We start from the raw sequence: 24,634 nt of genomic DNA, 5'->3' as shown, positions 1-24,634 counted from the left end.
CTTCCTTGAAATAACTTTTCTTAAATAGCCAGACACCTTCTGCATAAACTCTGTTATTAAGAAGAGCTGTTAAGTTAATAAATACTTTCAATAGGAAACTTTTTTTTGGTCTTGTACAAACTTTTCATTTTCTTCCATTTGAGCTTATCACTTTTTTTTTGTCTCAATCTATACCCTCAGGCTTTTGAACACTTCCAGGGACAGAAATACAAACCATCACAGCACTTAAAAGTGCTAATGAAAACATGGCTTTTGAATGAGGCCAGCTTGCGAGTACACATCATTCTTTACCTAGTGTCCTAGCCAGTGATGCTGTCTCCCACTGATCCCTTCACCCCCAGGGGACAGAATTCTCTAAAAAGCATCCTCATTCTTTCAGAGGCCAAGAATTCACAGTAATTTCTCTTGAAGCCTCTTGCCTAGAGATGAATGGCCATTGCTTGGAGTAGTCGTAGCATGTTAGTGTACTGAAGCATGCTTTATAACAACAGTATTCCAACCCTCAAAAGCTGCGCTGCGGATTGACATCATTTACATAAATGAGCTACATTAAACATGTCAAAAAAGATTTACAAGTCACTTTCTGATGAACATATATAACAAGTGAGTGTTTTGTGAATGAGTTCAATACTTATTTCTTAATAGGTCTAATGCATTTGATAGAAAATCATTTGTTACAAAATACTACTTTTTTGCCCTATTGTTAAACATACTGAAAGCTAAGTTTGAGGTGAAAAAATATATTAAAGAAAAATTTAGCTGCCCCCTTTATAAACTTATATATTAAAAATATGATGGAGTCTCTTAAGTATCAGCCCTGGGTTATTTTGTTTTAATTATGAACAAACTCGTATAGAACTGAAAAGACTGAGAGAATTGTAGTACAGGAATCTTCCCACCACAAAAAACTCTAAGGCCACACAGCAAGATTTTGTCATTCCATTGTGTTTGGATAAAAAGCTAACAAATTGTGAGATCAAATAAGGACATGTGATGGATGAATTTCCTTAAAAAAAAGATATAATAGAGGTCCTTCTTACATCTCTTTACTCAATCACTGTTTCTAGTTAGTACCATCTTCAGAATTTCCCACCACACATATGATCCATTGGCCAAATATTTACAATATTTGGTTCTGCATGCATCTTTAAAATTTCTCAATTGCAGCATGCCTTGACAGTTTTGAACTTTACTTAATTTAGGATTAAAGTGTAGCAAAAAGTGAACACTTACAAGTGGATTTCACTGACAAGATTTAAAATGACTTGAAATCTTTTTAAATATACATCAAAACAGTAATAAGTTTAATTAAAAAAACCGTTCAGCATCATCACTGTTGCTGTTATATATTATTTTCACATAAAAATGCTCTTCTGACATTACTCAGAACATATTATTCCTTTCTGTTGGTTCTTTTTTTTTTTTTTTACCCCCATGGGATTATTACAATATTGTTTTTCAGTTTTCAAGAAATAATAACAAATGTATGCCTATGCTATGAAACAAAATTGAGTTTGGTAGATATATAAGCAAAGATCCAAGAAGTCAGAGATCATGTTAGAGAAGATAAAGAGTGAACTGTGTACACTTTATTGAGTTTAAAAAACTTTTCAGTAATGTGAAAGTCCTTTATACTCTCTGTTCCACCAGGATATTCCTATAGGCTCATTTACTTAGAAATATTCTGTTTTTGTTGTTTTTATTTGTTTCCATTTGTAACTGATGATCTTCAGCCCCCAAACTGTTGGCAGTTTAAGAGTTCCCTACCTCTGCAGCTACTAAACTAAAAGTCATTTAATTGGCCTGTCAAAGATGGTACTATTAGGCTGGGTAGTGTATAGTGAGTGATTGGTGGGGAGGTTTTCGAAATGGGCAAAAATTACACAAAAATTAGTAAAGAATTGTTTATAGAATAAGGGTGAGTCTTTCCAATTTTGTAACCCACTTTTTCATAATTATATCATTCCATTATTTCAATAATAACAAAATATAAGTTCTATACAAAATGCAATACGCTAGACACTGGGAGATAAGTAAACCACTATCCCTTTTCTTTGAAATCTCATAGAACAGTGAAGGAAATAGACATATAAACAGATAATCACAACATAATGTGACAGAGGTAGGAGCCGAGAACGCTGCGTATTTGGTGAAGCTCAAAAATTGAGTCCTACAGAAGGAGGAGGACTACACCAAGGAAAAGAAAGGATAGGCCTTTCAGGCAGCATTGTGACAGTATATTTGATTTACAGAAGGGTGAAATCTTGTTGTAAGTGGGCCTAGAGGGGTGTATATGGGGAGCAATGTCATTTGAGCTTGGAGTGGTAAATTGGAAGATAAGAAGTCTTGTTTCCATATTAAGGAATCCAAACTCTATCCTGTAGACAATGAGAAGTTGTAAATGTTTTTTAGAAAAGAAGTGACTTGATGGGTAGATATACTTAGCAATAATTCGAGCAACTATCTGGATTGAGAAATATTTGTGACTTGGGACCTGTTAGGTGGTTCCTTAAAGGAAATAGGAATGAATACAATAGAATGCACAGAATCTAGATGTAAATGTCTAATAAATCCTTAATTTATGACGACTTCCTTATTAATTGCTTAGGGTAGTCTGTCCAACAGAACTTTATGTGATGATGGGAATGTTCCCTATGCACACTCTCCAACACAGGAGCCATGTGGTTATTAGTATTAACAGCTGATTAGTATGACAGAGGAACTGAATTTTTAATGCTATTTAAATTTAACTAATTTTAATTTGAATAGTATCATGCGTGTTGCTAACTAACTGGAATTAAAATAAAAACTTAAAATAATAAAAATAAATAAGTAGTATCACGTGGCTACTGGCTACAGTATAAATAAAGACTATCAAAGTATTCACTTACTTAACTGTGTGCACAATGCTAGGCTAAATAAACAGTAGTTTTATAGAAGATTAAAAGAAAAAAGTGATATTTTTATTCACTGAGCTTGTGACCTAGTAAATGATATATGCCTTAAACAAGAAAACACACAGATTAATATATATTTAGAAAGTGTGGTAAGTGCTAAAATGGGGGGGGGGATCACAGGTTGTGGTTAGAAAAAAATGGGTGGGTTTTAGATTGACTGTGGAAGATCTGTCTGAGAAAGTAACTTTTGAACCAGACATTGAAAATGATTAGGAAGTTGCAGGGAAAAGATGACAGGGATAGGGAGGAACATTCCAGGCAGAAGGCGAAGCATATGTGAAATCTCAGAGGTGGGAAAAAACATTTAAGAAATTGAAGGGGCGCCTGGGTGGCTCAGTCAGGTAAGCATCTGCCTTCAGCTCAGGTCATGATTCCAGGGTCCTGGGATGGAGCCCCTCATCACGCTCCCTCTCACTGGGGAATCTGCTTCTCCCTCTACCCCACCCCCGCTCACGCGCGCGCTCTCTCTCTCTCTCTCTCTCCCTCTCTCTCTCTTTGTCTCTCTCTCCCATTTTCTCTCTCTCAAATAAATAAAATCTTAGAAAAAAAAAAGATCTCGAAAGAGATTTGCTGTGACAGGAACATAACAAGTACATGGAAAATTAACAGGATAGTGATTGCTTCCCCTATAAAACATCATAAAATTTCAACAGCCTTAAGAAGTCTTATCTTCCCCGTTTGTATTTAGGACTGACTGATATTGCAGATATTGACATCATGATGTGTATGAAAGGCTGCAACAAGTTCCTGTCCTATTGGATCCTTGATGCATTTTAATTCTTCCTTACTCCTGTCCCAGATACTTTAGTACTCGCCCGTAGACACCGGCTCCTATATTCCTAGTAATTGTGATTTCCAGAAGATAATCAGAGATCAGGAAAATTCACAAAGAGATATCTTCTGATATTTGAGATAAAAAATACCTAAAATGGTGTAGATTTTATACTTGGACATGTCGAACTTGACCTGGCTCTGGGATATGCTGCCAAAATAGCCAGTTGAAAATATGAACCTGGAATCGCGAATTTGGAAATCACCAATGTATTGGTGGTTCTTGAAGTCGTGGAAGTGTGTGAAATCGCCCGGGGAAATACGTAGTACAGAATCAAAGAGCAAGGGCAGAATCCCGAGACAAGGATATTTAAGAAAAAAATAGAGAGAGAGAAAAATGACTATAAAGGCAATTGAGAAGAAGTAGCTTGGTAGTTAGGTGGGGAACTGGAGGAGAGTAGCGTCACAAATGAAGGACAAAAGTTGTTTCAAGAGGAAAGCAGTTGTCAGGAATGTCACACACCGAAAGGAAGTCAGATAAGATTATGATTAAAAATCAGGTATTCAATTTGGCAATAAGGATATCACCAATAACTTTTGCTCTAATGATAGGAATATTCAATGTGAGAGCAGATCTAGGTTTACAACTCTTCTCTACACCTTCCTAGCTCAGTTTCTTTTTCTTCCTCTTCTCCTTTTTTAAGATTTTATTTATTTATTTGACAGAGAGAGAGAGAGAGAGCACAAGCAGCAGGCAGAGGGAGAGGCAGAAGCAGGCTCCTCGCTGAGCAGGGAGCCCGATGCAGAACTTGATCCTGGGACCCCGGGATCATGACCCCGGCTGAGGGCAGACGCTTAACCAACTGAGCCAACTAGGTGCGCCCTAGCACAGCTTCTTAACTTAGGAAATGAGGGGACCTATCTCTTCCATGATGATGTTACCAAGCAAATGAAAGACTTAAATGAGATCATATGAATTCGGATGTGGCGGATACTGAGGAAGGTACTGGAAAACAAGAGTGACTTAGATGGGTCTCTATTTTCAAGCAGTCAACAATGTAGAAGATGTGAATAATGTAAGTTCCTTGTCTTACTACAGAAAGTTAAATGTCAAAAATCATGTACACACACACACACACACACATATCATGCATACACACTCACACTTTTGGAGCCAGACCAGCTAACTGTCCTTAAGAGTGCAAGAGTAGTAGTGTGTGTATATTAGGGACAGGGACTGGTTAGAGATAGGTCAGTTACTAAAGGTTAATGGGAAGAGATGAGAGTTAGTTTTAATGTTTGAAATTATGGTTATTATTTAGCCTTCATTTTTAGCAGTACTTGTATTTGGAGGGTGGATCTTATTTCTGGACATAGTCAAAAGAATTTGGAGACATGTCTGGTGAAAATTTTGTGAACAATTTGAACAACAAACTTTAGACAAGAGGTGTGGACAGGGAGAGGCACGAAAAGTAGTAAGGAAACTGAATTAGAGTATCCTTTCATTGGACAACATTGATCAATGACAGCCTCGGGAGAATAAGTACGTCCATCTGAAGAATCTCTTTAGAACTCAGTTATGTTTATCTTTGTAAATGGCAGAACACATTGACTCATGAATTATTTTTCAGTGGTCTCCCTACTTGCCAGTCAAACTTCTTACTCCATTTCTCATATTTAAAATAAGAAGCTTAGCCTAGATGATTTCTAAAGCTTTGCCAGACTTTATAATTCTTTAAATTCTGTTGTACAGTCAATATTGTCAAGCACCAAATGGTGCACCTTACACCCCGATCTGCTCTTATAAATAGTAAAGTACACAGATCTCCATGGCGAGGTAATAAATGCTAACCGAAAGAACCGGTGAAATAGCCTGAAATAAACCTTCTGAATAGTCCTTTCAGATACTATTATTTATGTCTGTGTGGTGTTTATTACCACACGTGTGTGTGTGTGTGTGTGTGTGTGTGTCCCTTCAAGACCCACCCTGTAAGTTACAGTGTGGAAATACCAGTCACTTTAGTAAGGCTTGCTTGCAACTTTTCGCCTCAAGGCTGTTTCACATTATTTTTGGATTCTATTCATTTTTGGAACCATTGTCCATTAGCTTACTTGTGCTTGCCCACTCTGGATTCCAGCTGTAGGTTATGCCAATTCTCTTTTTTGTTTTGCAGTATTTCCTTTGGTCCATGCCAGGAATTCAGTTTGGATGGTCCTTTCACATAACTTGCCCGGGGGTCTAATTAATAGCCCTTTGCCTCAATTCCACTTACATTGTCTACCTTGATATATGGTCCTCTTTGGACAATTAATGCCTTTGAAGATTTGTGTTTTTAGGCTGATGACACTTTCCGTATTTATTGATCTCCATGAGTTGCGGGGTTTTTTTGCTTACTTTCAATGTGTCACTTACAACCTAAATGAGAGATTTAGAGCCACAAGTTACAGATGTGCTTTTGCTTCACTTCCATCTGTTTTCCTGTCAGAAATTCCTAGGCAAGGATTTACACTGTTGGCTGTAGCTTTTTTTTTTTTTTTATTTACTTAGCTCTGAGCCTACCTGAAAAAAAAACTGCTTACCATGCCTAGATTTACCAAATTTTAACGTGTTAAATCTTAGAAACTGAATGTTTTAGTATAATGTATTATCAGGTCCTGCGTTTCTAATAATCTTTATAAGTTTTTGGAGTAGTTAGAAAAACATGTTGTGCATTTTGATTCTCCAATAGCAAATCAAAAACGGTCATCTTTGAACATGAGAGTCCCTTTTAGAAAAAAAAAATATATATTGGCTGTCTTGAAAGCCCCTTCAGAATAGATCCCTTAAAAATCACTCTGCTTAATACCTGCCACACAAGTTTTTTTGTTTATTTTGTTCTTCTCCTCTCCTCTTTGTCTGAGGTGTTTGAGTTTGTATAGCTTTGTTTCTTTTACCATTAAGAGATTTCAAGATTATTTGTAGATGAAATAGAGGACTCCTTATTTTCTTATTTTGCTTTTATTTCTTACTGGTCATAACCTTATCACTATTATTTTTTTGCTTCTCAATAAAACAGTTAGATGAAACGTGGTTACAACACATTGCAAAGGAAGATGCGGGCTGAAAAGGAAAGCACAACGACAGTTCTCTCATTTGATCCAGTCTATATAACTTCACTGTCTTCCATTAGTTTATTTAATGTATTAAAAATGTCCCCATTTAACCCCTGCTCTCAGTATAACCCTGTATTTTAGCGTATATGGCATGCTTTCCTAGTGAGGCTTTTAGAACCTCTTATTCCAGATTTTACTTTTTGTTTCTATCACATCACGATCATAGTTTCCAGCCTCTAAATAGGCCATTCTGTGTTTGGATTATCCTTATCATTTTTATTTACTTACACAGCCCCATACAGACCATCTGTATTAAGTTTACAAAGATTCTAAAATCTGTCCCTAGAAATAACTGTGTGAAGCTTGAGGCAGAGCAGGGAGAAGTACATTGGACAGTTGCTCTGAAAGGTCAGTTGCTGGGGTCCTATCTCCAGTATTTCCTGGTGTAACGGGTCTTCAGGTATTTCGGAGGCATATCTCAACACGAGACTGTTTACAACCCACAAGGGATAGCTGCTATCATAAATGACAGATCAGATATAGAACATGAATGAAATATTGAAATACAACAGGCATTACATTGAAAACACAAAAGTATGAAATTGCCCTAATCTTTTACTAAATGTGTAAAAAGGGTCAGAGGAAGCCTGTGTGTTTACCTCAGTGGGCAGTTTCAGTTATGGAAACAATATGTTTATTGATTTACAGTATTGTAGTACTTAGATTACACTTCAAAAGAAGTAGGTAGTATTCATTCAAACTAAAGTCTCCGAGGCTAAATGTCATTAATGGCTAGAAGTGGGGAGACGTGTGCATGACAGATGTACAGATGATAGTTTCCCAGGTGTTTCGGAAATTCCGTCCTCTGGCCTGCGCAGAGGTGCAGAAGAACATTAGGCAAAAGGACTAAGTTTAAGCAAAGAGGAATTTATGAACCAGTCTGACTCCTGCATCAAACCTTTTGTTTTTTCTGTTTTCTAAGTGCTTAAGATGAGTCATTCTTCAGTGTCTGTTGATTCGAGAAGTCTGGTGTCTTTCAATGTAAATTCATTCATATGGTTCCAGATTTCTCAATGCTAATCCATATTTCAGTGGAATACAACATGCTCACAGATGTCTTGGTGATTTTGTTGATTTATAAAGTCTTCAGGTGTTAAGAGCATAGGAGCTAAAAGCAATTCTTATATTTTCCAAGAGCTTCTGTTTCCCAAGATATAGGTGGAAAGGACCATATTGATAAAGTGCTAGGAGATCTTCGAAGAGGATGATGTATACAGATAAAATTGTGTTTAGCAGATGAACCCAGCATCGTGACCCAAAGGTCAAAAGACATACTCAATAAAAGTTCATGTGTGACAGTTTGTAGCTACTCTACATGTCTATGTAAGATTTATAAGGACTTGAATCTGCTGGGACAGTAGAAGCAAAATGGAATCCCCATTAGCCTGCTTTCCAACTGATCTACCCATTAGTAGTCTACTAGGTGGAAATCCTAGTATTTCATAATATGCAGCCATCACTCAATCACCTGACTCAGAGAGAGTTCATTTTCAAGCTGCTTAAAGATTCTGAATTGTGCTTTGTTCCATCTTTTGTCTTTTCTGTTTTTAAAATTAAGAACTATCGCAAACAGTCACCCTCTGCATTCACCACCCAGATGGAACCCACGTGGTTTGGCTTGTTTACATTTAATTTCTTTGTTACTTTCATCTGCATCTTTGTGTAGAGAATGTCAAGGCTTTTGGCTAAATCTGACCACAAAGAAGTTATGATGGAGTGGAGGCACACAAGTGACCGATGACTAAAAGCTGCTGATTCTGACAACTCAATAATAAATCTATTGTGTTAGTGAGATAGTTGTGTTCTTTAGAACTTCACGAAAATAAGCAAGGAGGTGACAATTTAGTACAAAAATGGTTACCTCCCTTTCAGCCCTCTGCTGAGCTTGAAGTTCTCAGGGGGGATTGTGTGGGTTTGCAAACAAATCCAGGGACTGAGAGCCGGTCAGCAGTCAGTCAACTGACACTTCCCTACAGAAGAAATACAACTCCTTGTGAATTGAACTTTACCATTCCAGGTCATGCTTCTGGATGTCTGTAAGAGTTACTATCCAGTCATTAAATGCTTATAATCCATCCCTGAGAACTATTATCCCAGAAATTATACTTGCTTCCCTGCTGACAGCAGGTGGCTTTCATCTTTGACCTGGATTTTTTTTTTTGCTTGTTTTTTATCTTTTTATTCCTTGAGGGGCCAGGAAAGGCTGCTCGATGGATTGGCAAGAACATTTAAAGATTCTTTTGTTCCAAGGATTGCAATTTTCAGTTGTCGGGTTAAAATATATATATATATATATATATATATGCAGGCTACAGTATAAGTCCCTTTCCTGTCCAACAAATCTGAACCTAGTAGAATAGTTAGAATTGTTTCATGGTTTGTCTCAAATATGGATGATAACCTCAAACAGAAAGGGGAACACTGTTTGAAAATGGACATTTATTGTTATTTTTATCTCAGGTAATGTTAAAAGGGAATGTGATTGCTAATTTTTATGATTAAGTAGTACTGTTAAAGGAATGTCATGGAGCAAATATTTGATATATCTATTTATTCAATTAACAAAATAATTTGAACAACTGCTCTGCTAGGGGTAAAGCAGTAAACCACAGCATAGTCCCTGGCATTAAGTTCATGATAGCTGATATATTTCCTCATGTATATTGAATCAACGTTATTTTTAGTATTTATTGCTGACTCAAAATATGCAAATATGGGTGATGAAAAATTTTAAATATAAATATGTAAGAATGCATAAAAGTTGAAAGATTTCAACTAGAGTTTGTCTTAGCACAAGTAGGGCTCTGCTAAAATACAAATATAAGAGACAGAACACATATGTGAATCTAAAAAGATATAAATCAAGGTTCATGAGAAAGATGAGAAGATATCTTACTTTTTATTTTTAAGTTTATTTAAAAAACCTCTTTCTTTCTGAGTGATTCCAGATAACATATTTTCTCACTGGAATCCTACTAAACATTAACACAGAATTCATCATTAATAGAAGGAAGCATCCATGTTTTTGCCTATTCATATTAACATCTGGATTTATATTTATTAAATGATCTGAGGATGTTAGCAGTAAAAATAAAGGTCGTGTCTAGATAAATCTGTCTTCACAGCTGTAGCCATCATTAATCATCCAATAGCTAGTTGAAATATTGATTATTTTTATTATTGAGCAATGATACGCACCAGTAGGAGTTCCATAAGCATAAATTCAATAGCAAGTATAGACATGTTCGTTTCTAGAGGGTTGTGATATGAAATAGATCATGTATTCACTTCCTTTCACATCTTTGTAGTAATTCTTTATACTAAGTAACATATTACTAAATGACATAGAAATGCTTCGGTCTGGTATTAAATCCTTCCTGGATTGTACTCGAATTTCCTTTTATAACATTTTCTTCCACTATTTTCATTTATCCCAGTCTTCATCTAAACCAAATTTGTCCTGGTTCTCCATAAATGGTCTGAAATGTTCCACCTGTTGTCCTTTCCCCCTACTTTCTAGCATCTAGAATATTTCCTGAATATTCCAAACTCTGCATGTCTGAACTCATCTCTCATTTTAAGAACACTGTTGAATCTAACTCCACAGCAATGCCTGTCCTCATTTTTTTTTCCACTACAAAAACATTTCAGAGGAGACTTAAATTCTTTGGCATTTATCTATATCAAAGGACATTTATCAATTTTATCTTGTATTTTTAGTTACTCACTAATAATCGAACACATACTTATTAAACACCTGATAAGCCGGGCATTAGTGACATAAGTATAGTAGGTGTTGGATGAAAGGAATAGGGAGTGCATTTTCTGGGAAGAATGAAAAATTATGAGAAAATCAACTAAATGTTCTTTTGCTTTGTATTATCACCATATGTCAGCAATTCTAAACTGTGTCGGTGTCAAAATACTATTGCCAGAAAGGTCTTTTGTTGGTCCAGTTTCCAAACAATTGCTGTTCTTATCATGGAGTTTATATTCTGTATCTGCCAGCACACACGAACTCAGTTACACATGTGTTCCAAGACTAAGTGCGCATTGATTTGGATCATTTAAAATTTAAAACAGCGAGACATAGTGCAAACTGTGACGTGCGATATTTTGTTCAAGTGCAAATTTTAGTTCATATATGAGGTATTTTGTTGAATTTAAATGTCTTTAGATTTCTTTTTTTTTTCTTTTTACAGTGTTATAGACCTAGAGAACAAATCAAGAAAATAAAAATTATTACTTATGTATACAGAGCTATTACTGAAAAGTATTCTGATGTTTAGCAGGGGGGGATATAAAACGGAATTTATGCATGCCTGGGTGGCTCAGTTGGTTAAGCAACCGACTCTTGATTCTGACTCAGGTCATGATCTCAGGGTCGTGGGACTGAGCCCTGCTTCAGGCTCTGCACTCAGCCAGGCGTCTGTTTGAGATTCTCTCTTTCCCTCTCCTTCTGTCCCTCCCCCCAACGCTCTCTCACTCTCTCAAATAAATAAATCTTTAAGCAAAACAAAGTAAAATGGGATTCATTCACTCTGAGTGCCATGGTGAACCCCTGGTGTTAGGTGCCAAGGCTATAAAGATAGTTCCAGTCTATTGTCTCAGGGACCTCATTGCCTTCTGAGCTCTCCTACAAATGTATAGGCTTCTGAGATTTGCTCTGTTACTAAGATTATATCATTTGGAATTTGGATTTCCATATCACCCAAGATAATACTCAAAGGGACTGTCTTCGATCCCCTTCCCTTTCTTCCTCTCCTTTTCTTGAAGAATAGCAACTATTTCTCCAACTTTGAATTCTCCTGTTTGGAGGAATCATTTAGATATTTTTCTCTAATTTCATTTAATTTTCAGAGGTAAGAGAAGCACAGGGAATACAATCCCTAAATATTCAGAATTATTATTTGATAGTGAACTTTTTATTAATTTTATAAAACATAGATTGCCTGAGGGATAAAATTTTTATTTAGATGTAAGTACATCAATGGAAATAATGACGCCAAAAGTAATTTTTGAAAACTTGTTTTAAGTACTTACAGTATTTATGCCATGAAACAGTCTCATCTTACTTACTGTAAACATAGCAGATCTAGTCCAGTCAGATAACAAATTGTATGAATTTAGTGTTCACAGGAACATATCATATTAAAAATAATCAACAGATCTTTTTAGGGTGAATTATTGAATTTACTGAATTGATTTAAATGCCTATGTTTGGTAAGTGTCTAAAGAACATTTTAATGAAATATTTCAGAGTCAAATAAAGTATGGAAAAACATCAATTAGCATTTAAAACAAGATAGGTTTTATATGTATGTTTATGTTGCCTTATTCCTTAATTAGTAGTGCACTAATTTTGGGTAAAGGACTGTTTTATTAAGTCTATAGCATATTTCTAAAGGCTGTAAATCACAATCTTCATCACGTGTATAATATACAAGTCAGTGCTAGTATTTATTGAACATAAGTTGTCTGCCCCTATGATAAGCACTGTACATGATTTTTTCTATTTAATCATCAAAATAATCAATTTCAAGGCATTAATCATATTTTTTCAGTGAGGAAACAAAGACTTGGATAGTTAAATAGCCTTTTGCAGGCCATGGAGCAAAAAGTGACAGAGATTTGATTCCAGGCCTCCCTCATTTACTGGCGAGCCCTGCCTGCATCTACGCATTCTCTAGAGCTGTGTTGTAGACATTGCGTTCATTCAACCATCAGAAAAGCATGTAATGTTAAGGGACAAAACTGCCTTTTCCCTTATTTGAAAGTTCAAGGCCTTACACATGTAGGTTCCCTGTCTTTGTAAATAGTGACGTTAAATCTATATGTTTATTATTCCTTTTTTTTCTTCCCAGAATGACGTAGGAGGACAACGCAGCCTGATAAACAAATGGACGACTTTTCTTAAGGCCAGATTGATTTGCTCAATTCCTGGAAATGATGGGGCAGATACTCATTTTGATGAGCTTCGTAAGTCACATGTTCCTTTTTTTTCTTAAAAATGACTTCCTGCCTAATAAATACAGCATTTGTTTTATTTTAGCCCCAATATAGCCCAGGACAGCTTGCAGGAGTGTTATTACTAAATTCACACACACAAAGAACATGGAGGTACTCTGGGTTTCAGAGCACATTGTAATGAAGCAGTTCCTCTCTTTTTGTAAGCATCCTCATAGTTACGAGGAAACAAAGCTGCAGCAAGAGACAAAAAGCTATTAGCAATGGGTTCTATAGAACCCATCCATTCTTCACGTGGCCTTCTTTTTTTTTCTCTACGTTTTACCATTGTTTTAATTATTGAAACAAAAATAACATAAGTCAAATCATGTGCAACAATGTCTCTGATGTAAGAGGTGGATATGAATTTTATATAAGTGTCTTATCCACTATAACAAATTTCCAATAATTTGACAATTATCTTTCAAAAAACTTCCCCCAAATTCTAAACAAAGTATGCAAATTGGAAATTAACTCTAAAGATACCTTAACAATCTATAGGGAGTAAGAACTTGGGTTCTTTATTCTGAGGACGCCCTCTGCTGGAGAGCATGAGAGATTGGGTGAACTCACTCCTGACTTGTTAAGAAAAAGAATACTCAGAAAAGTGTTAGATGGATTATTCTCTTTCATTTCCCCTCTTTACCCCTCTCAAAGCTAATTCTAGAAGTATTTTTTTCAGTTAAGTATAAAGTTAGCATCATCAAATCTTACCTTTTGAATTTGTTTTTGCCTTGCAGTGTAAAAATGATTTTATCATTGAACGATTTTGCCACACAGTATTTAAAGTATACATTTAATATACATGGGTGATTCCTCATGTTGTATATAAGCATGCTCACATCTTAAATAATCTTTTAATGGATATTATTTACACATACTTTGGTATCAATACTGCTGAAGTAGTTACAAAATACTGAATGAGTATTACACAAGTAATACTGCACAAGTAACTTGTGTAGCTATTTTTACATCGTTAGCAAATAGATAATTGAATTATTAGTAAGTTGACACAATTACAGGGCAAGACTTTTTTTACATTGGAAGGTAAAAACACCCTATGTTTTTAATTTCTATTCTGTAAGAAGTCACATACCTCTAGGAATAGTCATGGAGAGATTATCAAGTAAATCATCCCATTTATAGGTGATTAAAGTAGACACCTAAGAGGTTAGATATCCAGTTCCGGGTCACACAGCTAATGAGAAAACCAGTCTTTAACCCTTAATTTCTTATGTCATAATGTAATGACTTTCACTGTTATCTTAATTTTAGATACTGTTAGAGTCTCAGAAATACTGTGTTCTTAAAGAAAAGGCAAACATGTAATACTGAAATATAAAAATAAATGAATTGTTATTTTTTTCCCACTAATAGAGGATATTTACTTACTCCCCACAAGAGATGAAAGAAATCCTGTAGTCTATGGAGTCTTTACCACAACCAGGTAAGTTAAAAAAAAAAAAAAAGCTTATAATTCTTCTGTAGAATTGTAACATATATGTAAGAAAATACCATTACAGGGTTTTTTGTCCCTTTTTTTTGTGTGTGAAAAAAATACCCATTTTTCATTTTATTTTTTCACTTAGTGTTTCCCAGAAATCTTTTAATATCAAGGCATAAAATGTCTCTTTGTTCTTTTTATAGCAGCAGAGTACTCCTGTATCAATGACCACGATTCATTTAGCCAGTTTCCTATACATAAACGTCTCCGTTGCTTCCAGGGCTTTGGTGGTACGCATAACGCTTCAGTGACTAAACTTGTACATGTGGCTATTTTCTGTATAAGCAACTAAGCAAGTCCATCTGTGAGCTAAATTCCCAGACTAAAGTTACAGAATGCGAAGGTGTATGCATATACTCACCATAATAAATGGATCAAGCCCCATGACATAGAAATAGTATTAAAGAAATACATGCTTTAGTCGTTGGTTAGACTGCAGTCATGAGATGCAACACTTCTAAAGTGCCATCATATACAATCTTAGATGCCTTTCCATTACCCTACAAAGATGGGAGTTCACTGTTATCAGCATATCATTATTGCTCTACTAACTTAGGCAAAGGAAGTTTTATGACTTGCACCAAGAAGACGGACCAATTAGTAGTAAAAATGGGACTAGAACCAAAGGTGTTTTCTTAGTTTTCACCCCTGTGTTTTTGTCTTCTTTCTGTGTAATTCTGTCCTGCACTTGTCACTGAGATGCCGCAAGTTCCTTAAAAGTTGTCCCGCATCTATGAAGCTTTCTCAAAGAATATATAGACCTTATATAATTTTATTTAATATTAATTTCATTTCATTCAGTAACTTGAACATGGTACATCTTTATTTTACACATTACTCACTGCAACACCTTCTTTTAACTACTTATCTACTTTCTCCAGAGCTCTGCTATCACTGTTGCTTATATTGATATTAGTACTGGAGGAATTAGTAGTATTGGTATTGGTATTAGAGAAATAGTTTTATTGCCTCCTTTTGAATATATTATTAAAATAGTCTGTAGGCAAATTATAATTTATTTTCTATGGCATTACTTTCATTCAGTTCACCTTACCCCTTATACCGATAGTGTTGGTTCGGACGATATCAGAAAACAAAATGCCCTTTGGTTCATTGTAAGTTAGAGAATGTGAATATTTAAAGTGAAACTGAAGAAGATAACCTAAGAACGCTGCTATTTGGACTCCATTTTTTCTGCTAGTTTATATCTGAACTAAAAAGATGCAGGAAAAGCAAGTGTCTGTAGTTACTCAAGTATCTCCTCGCTAGTTCTCTTGGCATCGTTCCATTCACAGAACTCTTTGAAGTCACTGTGTGTTCCGCACACAAGCCACAGACATGTGCCAGGGAAATATAGCCCCAAGATAGTTATGTTTTTTTCTCCTACCCAGCTTTCTGCCCACCCAGAGTGAGAAGTTACAAGTCAACTCTTTGTTCTTGGTGTACTTTATTATTCTATTTTTAATGCCGCCCCGAGGACTGAGGTAATACTGGGATTCAGTGTCACATCCTTTGTCAATAAGAAGATGTAATTAATCTGCAACAATAGCAACACCATAAAGCATGATGTGTCATTCCTTTAAAATATCCTAGGGAGAGGATGTGATTTTTATGGGGGCATCACCTCCCTTCTTAGCAGTTTTCTTCCAGCTGCTTCTTTGCCATGAGCTCCCGATGCTTCCCATTAAAGTCATTCCAAGGTTATGTTTTTTAAAGATTTTATTTATTTATGTGAGAAAGAGAGAAAGTGAGAGAGACACGAGAGCACGGTGAGAAGCAGACTGGCCACTGAGCAGGGAGACCAATGCAGGGTTTGATCCCAGGACTCCAGGACTCCGGGACCATGACCTGAGCCAAAGGCAGATGCTTAACTGACTGAGCCACCCAGGTACCCCTCATTCCACGAATATTAATGATTGAGTTTCCCATGCTAGAGAATCCTTGGCTCACTCATGTAGTGCTGAGATGACATGTCTCTTAGATAATAAAAGGTGAGCTCGTCTTTATGAACAGAAATCACTGAAAATTTTAGATGCAGAGAGAATGTCTTTTATTTTCCAGAAATTAAAAAAAAAAAAAGATGAAACATCTGATGACAGTGGTAACAGTTTTCACCACTAATTTGCAAAAATTTGTGAAATTCCTGTGGAGCTTTTCTGCTTCTTGATTATGTGTCCTCCAGTCCTGTGTAATTAAGATTAATTTTAAGTATCAGATAAGTTACATACATAAATTCAAGAAGAAATTTGGAAATTCAGGAAGAAGCACAAAAGAATTCCAAAATTTTTTCAAATTAATAAAAATTGTATGAGGAAATTATTAATAACCAATATTTATGAACATTCACTCACTTGAAGAAAACATAAATGAGATATTTATTATTTAAATACCTAAAGTGTTCCTCTATAAGCAGATAATGTAATTTTGTTATTTTGTAAGTTCTTTAGAAGATATTATGCTATAAGAACTTCAGATAAAATTCAAAAGCATGTATATAAATTTGATACTCTTTTCTGCATATTTCCTCCAGTTTTTCTAGGTAATTCCCATGTATCCATTAAGTGTCAATGCAGACGCCACCTACTCTCTGAAAACTTACCAGACAGCCCTGTACTGGGGACCCATCTGCATGCTTGCTTCGCTTGTTACTAGAATTATCTGTACTGTAACTGCTATCACACTTTTTTTCAAGATTACTTGATTATAAGCTCCTTAAGGGCACCCACACATTTTGTCTGCAGCACCTATCAGATGGAGTGTGCTGCCCAAGATTGTCCACACACCTGGTTATAATATGTGCTCAATAAATAAATGCACAGTGACTCATGTGCAGGGAATGATTGGATCATGTTGCTTTTTTTCAGCTCCATCTTCAAAGGCTCAGCTGTTTGTGTGTACAGCATGGCTGACATCAGAGCAGTTTTCAATGGTCCATATGCTCATAAGGAAAGTGCAGACCATCGTTGGGTGCAGTATGATGGAAGAATTCCTTATCCCCGACCTGGTACAGTATGTATCCAGTTTCATAATCGAATTATTTTCTGAAGCCCATGTCCTCTTCCTAATTCTATTATAATAAACTATGCTGTTCACCACAGCAACATGCACTGTGGTTTTAAAAATACCTATTATTTATCTACAATGATATATTAGCATTTCCGTCTTTCCCTGGAACTTGACATTTTTTTTTCTTTTGAGTAAGAGCTTTAAGTACTACAGGAAACATGGATTATATCATAAGGAGCAGGTGATAATGAAAATATAGTGCTTATCCTCAGTAAGTCTACAGAATCATCAAGATGATTTGATATCTAGAATGACAAATATTCCAGGTTAAATGAAAACGCCAAATAAACATTTATTTCCCACATACAGCTCTGTATATAACTAGAGTTTTCAGGTCCTCATTTCTACTTTTCAAAGACTACATCAATTACAATGGTTTATTTATTTCTTTATTATGTTGCATCTGTTAGAAAAAATACTTTGCAGTGTGAAATCTGTATTTACATTATAAATGGAAGATTTTTGTTTTGTTTTGTTTTTGTGGGTGTGATTAAAACAACTTAAGTTATTTAAAAATTTTAGGATGGGTTAATTGACCTAATAAAAAGGGATAAATGCCTTTTTTTTCCCCCTTTACGTTTCAATATGAGTATTTCTACCAGGGGGTCTAAAGTAATCATCAAAATCTCTGGGAAAAATTACTGACCTAATCCATCCAATTCTACTGAATTTTGTCTTTTCGTATGTTTGCTCTTAAACAGGAAACAGTTGGTAGCCAGGCTTTCTGAATTCTTTTCATCTTCCTGTTACATAATCTAATTAAATTTGGGAAACACACTTTGCAACCATGTCTATTTTCCTTTTCAGAATTCCTCAATAGAAATATGTTTCAAAAATGTTTTTTGGACTGATTATAAGGTGGTCACATGTCCGTGGAAAAAAATTATTTTTGCCAATAATATGATTTTCAGGATTCACTTTTTAAATTTTTTTTAATTTAAATTCAATTTAATTAACATATACTGCATTATTAGTTTCAGCGGTAGAATTTAGTGATTCATTAGTTGCGTATAACACCCAGTAGTCATTACTTTAAGTGCCCTTAATGCCCATCATCCCGTTACCCCATCCCCCCACCCACCTCCCTTCCAGCAACCCTTAGTTTGTTTCCTATTGCTAAGAGTCTCTTATGGGGGGCGCCTGGGTGGCACAGCGGTTANTTAATTAACATATACTGCATTATTAGTTTCAGCGGTAGAATTTAGTGATTCATTAGTTGCGTATAACACCCAGTAGTCATTACTTTAAGTGCCCTTAATGCCCATCATCCCGTTACCCCATCCCCCCACCCACCTCCCTTCCAGCAACCCTTAGTTTGTTTCCTATTGCTAAGAGTCTCTTATGGGGGGCGCCTGGGTGGCACAGCGGTTAAGCGTCTGCCTTAAGCCCTGAGCCTTGATCCCGGCATTGTGGGATCGAGCCTTGCATCAGGCTCCTCCTCTCTGAGCCTGCTTCTTCCTCCCACTCCCCCTGCTTGTGTTCCTTCTCTCGCTGGCTGTCTCTATCTCTGTCAAATAAATAAATAAAATCTTTTAAAAAAAAAAAGAGCTCTTATGGCTTGCTTCCCTCTCTGTTTTCATCTTATTTTATTTTCCTTCCCTTCCCTGTTTTGTTTCTTGAATTCCACATATGACTGAAATCATGCGGTATTTGTCTTTTTCTGACTGACTCTTTTCGCTTAGCATAATACCCTCTAGTTCTATCGACGTCCTTGTGAATGGCAAAATTTCATCCTTTTTTTGGCTGAGTAGTATTCCATTGTAGATATATACCATGTCTTCCTTACAGGATTCACTTTTGTATTTTCTTTGAACATCAAAGTGGTACTTACTTGTCTTATTTATTTAACAGTAACGTACAGTGTAGGTTAGGGTGTGCAGGTACTCTTCTAATGGTTTTACAAATCTTAACTTCATAATGATTCTAAGAAGCAAGTGCTATTGTTATTAATGCCATTTTACAGATGAGCAGTCTCTGACACAGAGAGGTGCAGTAACTTGCCCAAGGTCACAAAGCTACTGAGTGGGGCACCTGAGTTTTAAATCCAGTACTCTGGCAGCAGAGTCCGAGCCCTTAGTCTTTGTACTATGATACTATGTTAAAATTTTCTTATGTTAAATTATGTTTATTTCCCCCTTTGATAGAATACCTTTTACTGAATATTATGTTCCATAGATGTGTATACTGAACTACAGTGTACATATGTATAATGAATATATGTAGAATTTCAACTTACATTATATATGTCTGGGGGTTTTTTGAGGAGGATAGTTAAAATCCAGAGGGAACTCTAGTTGAGGAAATTTCACCATACTAGGATTATGGGGTTAAGTATCATGGACTGTCATGTTCAGAGCTGCTTCTACATGAATTTATTTTTAAAAATACTATGACCATTTTTGCCATTAAAAAAAAACATCTTCAGTCATCCAGATGTTACTGGAGAATTTGGGACTGAAACCATCTACATTTTAATTGCAGAAAAATTTTTGTGGGGTAGGGGCAGAAGGAGAGGGACAGAGAGAATGGTAAGTAGGCTCCACGCAGGGCTGGATCTCACGACCCTGAGATCATGACCTGAGCCAAAATCAAGAGTGGGACCCTTAACCGACTAAGCCACACAGGCACCCCTACTGAAAATAATTTACATACATATATATATAGTAGCTGATTCTTATACTAAAAAATTGAAATTAATCATGGAAATGATCACATGCTGATGCATCCACATTATTTTTTCCATTTAAGGTGCTACCTAGGGGGTTGTAGCACTTCCCACCTCCTGCCTGAAGAGCTGTGAAATGCCACAGGAGGCTTAAAGATGAATCACGTGTCAGGGCCCCCCGGTGACTCAGTCGGTTAAGCGTCTGTCTGACTCTTGGTTTCAGCTCAGGTCATGATTTCAGGGTCGTGAGATTGAACGGTGCATCAGGCTCTGCGCTCAACGTGGAGTCTGCTTGTCCCTCTCCATCTGTTTCCTCCCCTCCCCTCCCTCTCTCTCACAAATGAATAAAATCTGAAAAAAAAATTTCAAAAGACAAATCCACACTACCAAAGAGATACTTAACCTTTTTTTTTAATTTAGAAAAGAAAAAATATCAGGCATAAGAAAGTGTCGTTTAAGAAAGTTATTCCTTTATTCTTTTTTAAACATCAGTATTTCTCATGAAATTCCTATGCTTTTTTACAGGTGTAAGCGCATGCAAATCTGTAGCAAAGGTTTGGTAATTATGCCTTGTAACTAGAGATGGTCCCCAACTGATGAAGGCTTGACTTCTGATTTTTTTTACTTAATGATGGTACGAAAGCGATACATATTCAGTAGAAACCGTACCTGGAATTTTGAATTTTGATCTTTTCCTGGGCTAGTTATACGTAGTACAAGAATCTGGTGAAGCTGAGCAAGGCACCAAGCTGTAGCTCCCAGTCGGCCATACCATCATGAGTGTAAACAATCCATGCACTTAAAATCATTCTATTTTTCACTTTCGTGCAGTATGCAACACATTACATGAGATACTCAACACTTTATTATAAAATAGGCTTCCTGTTAGAGGAGTTTACCCAACTGTAGACTAATAATGTAAGTGTTCCGAGCACGGTTAAGTTTGGCTAGGCTAAGCTATCATGTTGACCAGGTTAGGTGTAGTAAATGCACTTTCAACCTGCTATATTTTCAGCTTAGAATGGGTTTATTGCGGGGCGCCTGGGTGGCTCAGTCGTTAAGTGTCTGCCTTCCGCTCAGGGCGTGATCCTGGTGTTCTTGGATGGAGCCCCACATCAGACTCCTCTGCTGGGACCCTGCTGCTTCCTCTTCCGCTCCCCCTGCTTGTGGTCTCTGTCTTGCTGGCTGTCTCTCTCTCTGTCAAATAAATAAATAAAATCTTAAAAAAAAAAAAAAAAAAGAATGGGTTTATTGGGACGTAACCCCATTGTAAGTCGAGGAAGGTCTGTAAACTTTTATTCATAGCCCAAACTCAGGCCAGTATTGGTAATGGAGACAGAAAGAGACTCCAGAAAAACTCCAGCGGAACAGCACTCTCTTTCATCAGGAAGATTATGTCCTTTTTATAGAACTTCGAGACATAAAAACGACTATCCTAGTTACCATCAGAAGTTGTTTATTTTTGCTTTACACTTTCGGTTAAACGTAGGGTTCTTTCTTGTTGTTCTGAAGTGGTAAGACGGGGATTAAATTTAATAACTCTACTTGACTCCAAATCAAATGCCGTTAACCTCCGCACCACTCTACCTTCAGCGAGATCAAAGTGAATAACCAAACAGAACCTCACATTGTTTCTGCAGGGTTTGATCTGTTCTCTGCACAAATGATAATGCAGTTTTGACACTTTTTGTGCCTGTCATTTCTTTTCTTGTAATTCTGGGGCACACGTCTTACTTTATTAAAAGCATTGCTAAATCATTTGCTTTCTACTAAATGTCCGAATCTTCACTGAAAGCCACTTTACACTTCACTTAAAATCTTTAAAATAGATTATTTTAAAAACCTCCTTTGTGTTTACATTTCCACACTCGTGTTCTCATCAAGGTTGCTTCTAAAGTTGTGCTCCCACTGGGCCTTCTGCTGACATTATCACTGAGGGAAATAAACACTAGGACTCTTCGTGTGCCACAGCTACTTTCGCTTTCTAGCTTTGACAGTTCTGCACTTCCTGTGACAAAATGTCAAACCCAAACTCCTGGCCTTACCAGGACATCATTACTCTACAATGTCAACCAGGCTGGAAACTCCCAGATGACAAGGAGCCCTTCCTTCACTTCAAGGGATTCTCCTGCCCTCTGGTGTCCACACTGAATCCCTGAACAAACTGTATTTTGTTCAGATGGACTTTTTCAATCATCATTGAATTTTAGGCCTTGACAATAAGTTCCACATGAAACAAAATATGGAAGAATCCATAGTGAGCAGTACAGGTCAGAAATGGAAACCAAACTGAGGTCAGGCCAACAATAGCAGGCTGCTCGAAACCTCAGAATCAGGAAGATTTTTTAAAGGCAGAAGATTTCATTTTTGATATTTGATTTTTTTAAGAGATGTACTTGGTAGTTTGATTCTGTTGATAAGGAATTTTATAATTTGTGCCAAAGTGTAAAATGTTAACAAATGCTTTCTTGAAAGTGAGTTTCGGTTTGTAAACCATTCCCATATCAAAAAGGTGAGAAGACGGTACTTTAAAACATTTTTATTGGGCTAAGAACACTTACTGTGAGATCTGTACTTTTAACAGATTTTTAAGTGCACAAGACACTATAGCCTATAGAGAATGCTGTGCAACAGACCTCTGGAACTTATTCATGTGGAGTAACTGAAATTGTATACCTATTCATGAGTGACACCCCACTTTCCACTCCCCACAGCCCCAGGCAACCACAGTTTTATTCTTCGCTTTCATGAGTTTGACTATGTACGTAAGCGGAAGTATGCAGGTTTTTACCTCCTGAACTAATTTACTTAGCTTAACGTGCTCTCGGTTCATCTACACTGGCACATATTGAAGGATCTCCTTTCTTTTAAAGATTGAATAATATTCCTTTTTGTGTATATATTACATTTTTTTAACCCACTCATCGGTTCATAGACATTTAGACTGTTTCCACCTACAGAATGAAGGTTGCTCAAAACATGAAAAATAGAACTAGCGTATGATCCGGCAATCTCACATCTGGAAATTTATCCAAAAGAATTGAAATCAAGGTCTTGAAAAGAGATTAGCATTCCCATGTTCATTGCAGTGCTATTGACAGTAGCCAAAATGTGGAAAGGACTTGTTTTTGAAGTTCAAATATTTAAGAAATGTCTGTTTCACTCTTCTCAAATCATTTTGCCATAGTTTTTGACAATTTCTAAACCTCCAAGTTTGTAAAAATCACTTCATTTTTAAATTCTGTTTCCCTCTACTTACTGCTTTTCCTATGCAATGTTTTAGCTTTACCTTCAAAGATCAAAACTTACACGATTTTCCCAACCAAGTTTCTGTTCTTTGGTAGGGAGCAAACAGAAGTTGTTATAGGCACTCTTTTAATTTCATAATTTGATTATACTATGGGCACATATAAGTCAAATGAAATATCAAGTCAACTAAGCTAGCCTCTTTGTTCCTATTTATTGGACCTCATATCCTGTAAGAACTTGACTAAGAATTGTTAAATCTCAAATAATCCCTGAATACACATCTCCCCTCTTCAATTCTATTTTAGGAATTTACATCTTTAGAAAAATTTAACATCTCTTTTTCCTTTTATCCATGGATTAATCAACTAGCTATTTCATTTAAGCAACCCACTACAAAACGTTAACATTAATATTGTTTTAATGTCAAGTGATTTTTCAACGACCGTCACCAAATGTAAAATAATGAAATCTCTCCCTTTCTATAATATTTCTAATCTTTGTCTAAACAAGAAGCCCCATCATGTACAAATCCTCATATGGGCTCTTCTCTAGAGTAAATCAAAGGTGAAGGCTAAACGTTTCCCACCCCACCCCCCTTACTGTCTCTCTTCTCTGCTATCAGATAAAGTCTCCTAAACTATGGATGTGGGTGTGGATATGTCTAACAGTCCTTACTTATTTCCACCAAATTATTAATCTTTCTGACACTATAAAAGACATTGAAAAGTTACAAAGTTCTTCTGATTCCAGGTCCACTGGAAACATCGTCTTACCAAATGTGCTGCCGAGGACCAGCTCTGGGTCCTGGCATATCCACCTGTGCTAAGAAGACTATTTTGGCTTTAATGTGTCAAAACATCACTGACTTGACTGAGGTTGATTTGTGATTTTGCTTCAAAAAAGCAAATCCCTGAGAAATTGTGTCATAGGGTAATAATATGTAATGTTAATAACTTGATCTATATTTAATAATTTGGTCTATATAGCAGACTGGGTATATGCAATGGCACTTCACCTAGAACTAGAATGATTGCTTAGATATTCCAACTTTTACTTTGGCCCAAGTTCTCAACAGAAGAGGTCTGTGATAACCATGGAATCCACAAGTTTCAAAACTCTGCAGGCACACTATCTTCTCTTCCTGATCTACCAAAACTGTCCTGCGTGAGCAACGACATACTCTTGTAATACATTTTTTTTCATACAGCCGATATTCTTGGAATCGTATGTCTTCATTAATCTAAACTAGATCTGAGTTGTGAT

General features: G+C 36.3%; 1 protein-coding gene across 1 annotated transcript in view; it reads left to right on the top strand.

Annotated features, from left to right (window-relative positions):
• Positions 1-24,634, top strand: part of SEMA3D (semaphorin 3D) — a 200,649-nt gene that overhangs the window by 142,667 nt on the left and 33,348 nt on the right. Inside the window, 3 exon segments of the mRNA XM_034667196.1 lie at positions 12,746-12,860; positions 14,265-14,334; positions 17,256-17,400. Of these exon segments, the coding sequence (XP_034523087.1) occupies positions 12,746-12,860; positions 14,265-14,334; positions 17,256-17,400 (330 nt within the window).

This window comes from Ailuropoda melanoleuca, chromosome 1, assembly GCF_002007445.2.
Source record: "Ailuropoda melanoleuca isolate Jingjing chromosome 1, ASM200744v2, whole genome shotgun sequence".
NCBI classification, from domain to species: Eukaryota; Metazoa; Chordata; class Mammalia; order Carnivora; family Ursidae; genus Ailuropoda; species Ailuropoda melanoleuca.
This window is presented reverse-complemented; position numbering and strand designations above follow the sequence as displayed.